At 40.4% G+C, this 6,000-nt stretch overlaps 1 protein-coding gene across 2 annotated transcripts; it reads left to right on the top strand.

The window, feature by feature from the left end:
* The first annotated feature begins 1,542 nt into the window (after window positions 1–1,542).
* Window positions 1,543–4,543, top strand: LOC306767295 (protein FAM177A1-like). Of its 2 annotated transcripts, none has more exons than XM_079255227.1 (5): window positions 1,543–1,653; window positions 1,880–2,095; window positions 2,248–2,314; window positions 3,272–3,369; window positions 3,449–4,543. In XM_079255227.1, exons 1-5 carry the CDS (start codon window positions 1,585–1,587, stop codon window positions 3,659–3,661), a joined length of 663 nt encoding a protein of 220 aa, XP_079111353.1. In that variant the 5' UTR covers window positions 1,543–1,584; the 3' UTR covers window positions 3,662–4,543. The 2 variants fall into 2 exon arrangements, with proteins under 2 accessions (XP_079111353.1, XP_079111352.1); XM_079255226.1 differs by having other exon boundaries at window positions 1,880–2,101.
* Window positions 4,544–6,000: the final 1,457 nt, after the last annotated feature.

The following is a 6,000-nucleotide window of genomic DNA, read 5'->3' as shown; positions in this document are numbered from 1 at the left end:
GTCTCAAGTCACGGCATCAACTGAACAAGTTTGCAAATCCTAAAACAGCTGCAGCTAAACAGATTCATGTGCCCACGGTGTATCTGTTGTGATGTGGACTAACTGCTAGATCATGCAGCCCTTTATTCCTGGTACAGGTATGTTAACACTGTCTTTATTAATAGGCTATATTTTGCAGATTTTTGATTTGTCAAAAAAAGCATTCTGTGTAGTTTAATTAATTTTGTACCTCATATTGTTAATTTAGTGTTAATCTCTTTTGGACCACTTAACATTAATATTCTGTCACATGTGGCAATGATGTTAAATGTTTGCTCTTTGGTGTCATTTTGTTTTATGGTTGTTTTTGGCAATTTGCGTTTTAATTTTTTTTAAATTACTTTCTAATGGTAATTATTCGTTTTAAAGCCATTTGAATGCACTTCAGTCACATTATGCGCCATTTTATTTTGTTTTGTATCTCCTTTTAGTTATTGTTTGTGTTTAAGGTTTGTTTGTGTTACACTTTTGTTGCCTTGGAATATTTTTTTCTATTATCTCTTATGGTAGCCATTGTTCATATTTTCCTTTGTCCATTTTGTTATATTTCCCATTTAAAGTTTGTTTCATCTTTTTTGGAGTAAACTAAATTCTTGATTCTCTGGCTCCCCTGACCCAATAACTGATGTTAAATAAATAAATAAATCACTGAGACCATCTCAGAGTAAATTGCAGCATAAACTGTGAATAAACTTCTACTACTTGTGGGCAGGACTGTGCATAAATTATAACCAAATATCAGTGAAGCTGGCGCTGTTTTCCTGACAAATTAATTTACCAGTTTCCCCGTTACTATGGTGACTATAGCGTAACGGAGTCGACGTTACGTACAGTCAACGTGATGAATGGCACTTCCGGGTCTGACAGTGCGGAACATAGACATAATATATACAAAGACGCCTCATCGAGCGCTGGACAGTGAACCAGCGTCACCGCCTTATTGGATGGGTTTCTGCTTTCGAGTTTTGTAGCAGAGTCAACGTAGTTCCCCACAAAACTCTTTAGTGGAACAACACATATATAACACACAAACAAAACACTTTTCTACATAACTGGTTGATAAATAATGTTAACACAGTGAATAATCTACTAAATGCAAGTTATACATTTTACTCCAATGAGGTGTTTAAAAGAGAAGGATAAAGAGAGAGAGAGAGAGAGAGAGAAGCTCAGTGTATCAGGAAATGTCCCTCAGGAGTCCAAACCTATAGCAGCATAACTAAGGGATGCTAACAACCCCAAACTATAGAACTTATCAAAATATTTTAACATAAAAACACGTTGTCTTTAATGTTTTACAGTGATCTGTATCATAACAATATCTCTGCCCTTTGTAACAAACCAAACTGTGAGAAAAATCCGGTAAAAATTCGTGAAACTATTGTTGGGATTGGGCCTACACCATACAAATATATGAGGCGCATGGGAGACCCATCCAAGATGGCGGCGCGACAATGCGGCGTCTATGTTACGTCCATATTACGTCTATGGGACAGACGTAGGTGTGTGCGCGCAGCATCTAGAGATACAAAGAAGACGACAACAATGGCCGATATACCACTGTATCTCACCAACGTTAATGTGTCTATAGGACGGAGCATGGATGTGGGGCAGGTCGGTGAGCAGCTCCTTCATTTTTAAACTAAATAAAAATGTCCTGTTGTCGCTGTTGTTTTGCTTATGATGTCACATTGTGTCTGTGGCTTGTTTTCTACTTGACAGCTTGTCATGTCGGGCTGCATGGTGGATGTGTTACAACAGCAGATGGGGTGGATTTTATTCTTGCTGAGGCCATTCAAACATTTGCCTTTTCTTCTCTGTGCTTGTGATGTCCTCCCAGAGTCAGAGCCCAAACCCGGGGAAGGACTTTGAGAGTGTGGAGCTGGGGGAGCAGGACAAGGGAGAGGAGCCAGAGCCCCAGCTGAGGGAAAAGGCTCCCCGTAGGATCATCCATTTCTCCAGCGGGGAGACCATGGAGGAATACAGCACTGATGAAGAGGAGGGAGAGGACCAGGAGCCCGAGAGGAAAGACCTGCTGTCCTCCCCGGTCGATGCGGTGAGGGTGAGAAAGGACAGGGGAAAACATGAGCATGTGTGGGTGGGAGATAGTTAAAGTGTGTGTGAGACACAGAAACTCTTTATTCTGTTTATTTTCATTTTAAATGTGTTTATGTGTAAGTGACTGTGTTCACTTGCATTGTGTTGCAGTCAAAGATGACCTGGGGGCCATATTTCTGGTTCCACATGTGGAGAGCAGCCACATCCACCATCTCAGGTTTGTATAATGACCTTGTTTTCAACCCAGAGGATCTCATTAGTTTATCGTCTTTCTTCAAAACGTGTTGTGGACGGCTCACTGCCTGCCTTGTGCAAACTTCAACCAGAATAACAAGCTGATTTACTCAAACAGTGAGGCTGCAAACACATATGAAAAAGTCATATTACAACAGCGTCTTTTGTTGAAGTACTGAACAACAGATTGTCTCTTATTGGGGTTGGAGGCCTCCTCGGGACATCATCCTGCGTTTTATGAACTGTTAAAAGTTGTGTGTTTAATTCCAGCATCCTGCATTTTTAACATATTCACATAATTTTTTTTCTTTTTTGCATCACATGTGTGACCTCTTAATTTTGTTTGCTTTGTCGTTTTATATTCATGTTTGAGTTATAATCTAATTACTGTTCAAAATAAACAATAAACAACAATAAATTTTAGGGGCGTGACGATATGCTTTTGTCCCGATTTGATTCCGGTTTTTTTTGTTTTTTTTTTGGGCATCGCTTCGATTTAAATTGCGATTCTCACAATTCTTTAATATTGCTGATTTTTGTAGATTGAAAACAAAAAAAAGTATAAAACTTTTTTTTTTTTTATCGTTATTTTTCTTCATTTCAGTGAAGAAAAAACAACGCAGTAGCCAAACCATCATTCTGCAGCTATAATGCCCAAGAAGACAAGTAAAAAGATCAATAAAAAACAATAAAAATGACAAAAATTCTTTAGTGCATTCATTTTATTTATTTGAAAAAAGCTTTTTTTTTTTTTTTAACAAATAAATCGATTTTAAAATTTTGAAGTAAAAGATCCAGATTTCCATCTTTTTTATTCGATTTTCCCACCCCTAATAAATTTTCTGTCGTACACTATTTCTACTGACGTTTGTGGAACAGTTTAAACAAACAAATGAAAGTTCTTTATAACAGGTTCTCATATATTTTCTCTTTTTTACAGCATGTGATTACCTTGGAGAGCGAATGGCCTCCCTGTTTGGAATCACATCAGCCAAATATCAATATGCCATCGATGAATATTACAGGATAAAGAAAGAGGTACAAGCAGGGGGGGTCTTGAGTACCTGAGAAGTTGTTGTCATTTCATATTGACCACTGACTACTATTCCTGTTTCAGAGGGAGGAGGAGAAAGAGGAAAACCGGTTGTCAGAAGAAGCGGAGCGATCCTTTGACCAGCTACAATCTCAGGACGAAGAGGACGAGCAAATCACCGGGACAAACCCGCAGGAGGTGACAGCTTCTCGCCCGGATATGACTTACCGGGTGGAGAACGAGAATCGCGCAACTCCTCACACCATCACAGTCCCCGTCATCGTCACGGCAACCTAACCATCCCTAGAACATGTCTGTTGGTTAAAGAAGGAACACTTGTCTTGTTTCACCAAGCGATTTGGTTTGTGTATAACACAGCTTTTAATGGGCAGCTCTGCTGTATTGTGGCTGAACTGGGAGCACAGCCGGGATGCAACTGTGTGGGAGCTGATAAACAACCTGCTGGGTGGTGTGTTAACATAATCTTTTTGAATACAGACAAAATGACCGCGTGTATTATGCAAAGCATGATGCTACATGTCAAGTTTTCCTCGAATTGAGATCAGTTTTAATCTTGACCACATCATATATTATCCAGCGTCTTTTTTATCAGCCATTACAGCTCCACCCACTTTCTGCCATTCAGCAAGAGGTAAATGTTGCTCCCCTGTGCCTCTGATGGACCAGACACTGTGCCTAAATCACCGTTACAGCCATGGCCATGCCAGATGTGGACCCAAAACCTGTCTGAACATGACCTTTGTAGGCAGCATGTTTTTAAAAAAATGCCAACTTTGAACAACTTTGGTCACACCAATGCAATCTCGATACGCCCGGCTGCACCAAAAAGCTGGCCATGTTAACACTTCCTCACACGTTGATTTGTCTGTTTGTGTATAACTAAAACTTTAGGCTTCAGTTGCACTTAATATCTGAGCAGATTTAACCAGGGTTGTGCACCACAAGACTGACTTGGTTAAACAAAAAAAAAACAACAACAAACAAAACGGGTTTAATTGTTTTATGTTGCTCCATTTATCTGCCTTGTCTGCTCTAGACGTTAAAATAGTGGACATTTACGCCTTTAATGATGGCAGAAGACATGACTCTAAGTCTGTATGAAGACATGCAAACGTAACATTTTTAACTGTTTTTAGTACAATTTTTTATATTTATGTATTTATTTTACTGAACTGACTCTTAGTTTAAACATTTTGTATTGTTTCTGTAACATTAAATAAACTTTGTTAAGTTATTGACTGATTCTTATTGTCGTCTGAGTTGTTTGTTTTTTTTTTCATTTCAAAATAATGAAGATGTTATTTTTTACTATGTTGGGGTTGGTAGCTGTGCAGGCTGTCCTGCTTGTTGAAAAGAGTCACGGTGCTGCGACAGCGTGAGTGATGCGAGGGGGTCAGCTTTGTCGGCGGTAACAAAGAGCCTGTGTCATTCTGTGTGCAAACTGCTCGAGGTCAGGGACCCCGTCCACTCGCTGCACAATGCTTCTATTCTCCTGCCAGCGTGGCTTTCTGTGGTCCAGGACGACCTCCTCAGCAGTCATGACCTCACTGGTGCTGACATGCACAGCGACAGTGATGCCTCAGCTCGGCTCGGAAGCTCGGTACAGGCAAAGCTTTAGCTGGCAGGTTTTAGAAAATAGAGGATTTATGCTCAGAATTACGATGAAGTCATCGGCGTGTGTCGTCACTACATTATAATCACACTTTCTGTTCACATTACGGCCCGTGCAGCATTTTAAAAACATTAAACTGACCAGTAATATTGTTATGGCATCTTATTGATGGGAAAATCAGTATGTTTGCATTTGTAATGTGATTGTCAAAAGGTAGAAGATCGCAGTGGTTGAAATGATCTGTTTTTTGGGACCTGACTCGTCATGGAAACATCTCCATGGATACTTCAGATATTTTAAACTGTTTGGTTTGTTTACTGTAAAATGAAAAACAAAGAAGGTGTTTTCTCTAAATTTTGTTCTTATTCTGCTTTTATACTGGAAAAACTACCAGTTATTAGTTTAATGTATGCATGTAAAGTCACACCTGCCGTTTTGTCCCTTGCCGCTGCCCGTAGTTGGGACTGTTCATTAAATGCTTCTTGCTAAAGCCACATGTCTCCTCCGGCTCCCGTACGTACAACAATTAAGTACATTACATGGTGTCAGAAAACTCTCAAGAACAGTACCTACGCGGCCACGATGATGCAGTTCGACCACCCGAAGATCGACTGGGAAGCAGCGGACTTATATCAAGAGTTTCAGAAGTTTAGCAGTCACGCTAGCTTCGTGTTCGCGGGATCTCTGTCCGCGCTAGAGTCTAAGCAGAAGGCGGGCTGGATTGGTACGTGGATCGGTGAACAAGGGAGAGAAATATACAAAACTCTCGAATGGGCTGATGGTGAGAAAGATGACCCGGCGAAAGTCCTGGATAAGTTTGCAGGCTACATCAGACCGTGAAAAAATAAGCGGATCGCCAGACATCGTTTCAAGCAGAGGAAACAGGGCGCCACGGAAAGTTTTGATCGCTTTTTGAAAGATTTGAGGCTGCTGTTACTGGACTGTGAGTATGCTGATGCCAATGACATGCTGATTGACGCGATCATAGCGGGCGTGAGAGAAA

Source organism: Telmatherina bonti (assembly GCF_933228915.1).
Source record: "Telmatherina bonti genome assembly, chromosome: 16".
NCBI classification, from domain to species: Eukaryota; Metazoa; Chordata; class Actinopteri; order Atheriniformes; family Telmatherinidae; genus Telmatherina; species Telmatherina bonti.
This window is presented reverse-complemented; position numbering and strand designations above follow the sequence as displayed.

Coding starts and splice junctions, on each gene's coding strand:
- LOC306767295 (XM_079255226.1), top strand. CDS start 1,585: ATGGCCGATATACCACTGTATCTCACCAACGTTAATGTGTCTATAGGA. Junction 1,654..1,879: donor GGAGCATGGATGTGGGGCAG/GTCGGTGAGCAG, acceptor ATGTCCTCCCAG/AGTCAGAGCCCAAACCCGGG. Junction 2,102..2,247: donor CCCCGGTCGATGCGGTGAGG/GTGAGAAAGGAC, acceptor ATTGTGTTGCAG/TCAAAGATGACCTGGGGGCC.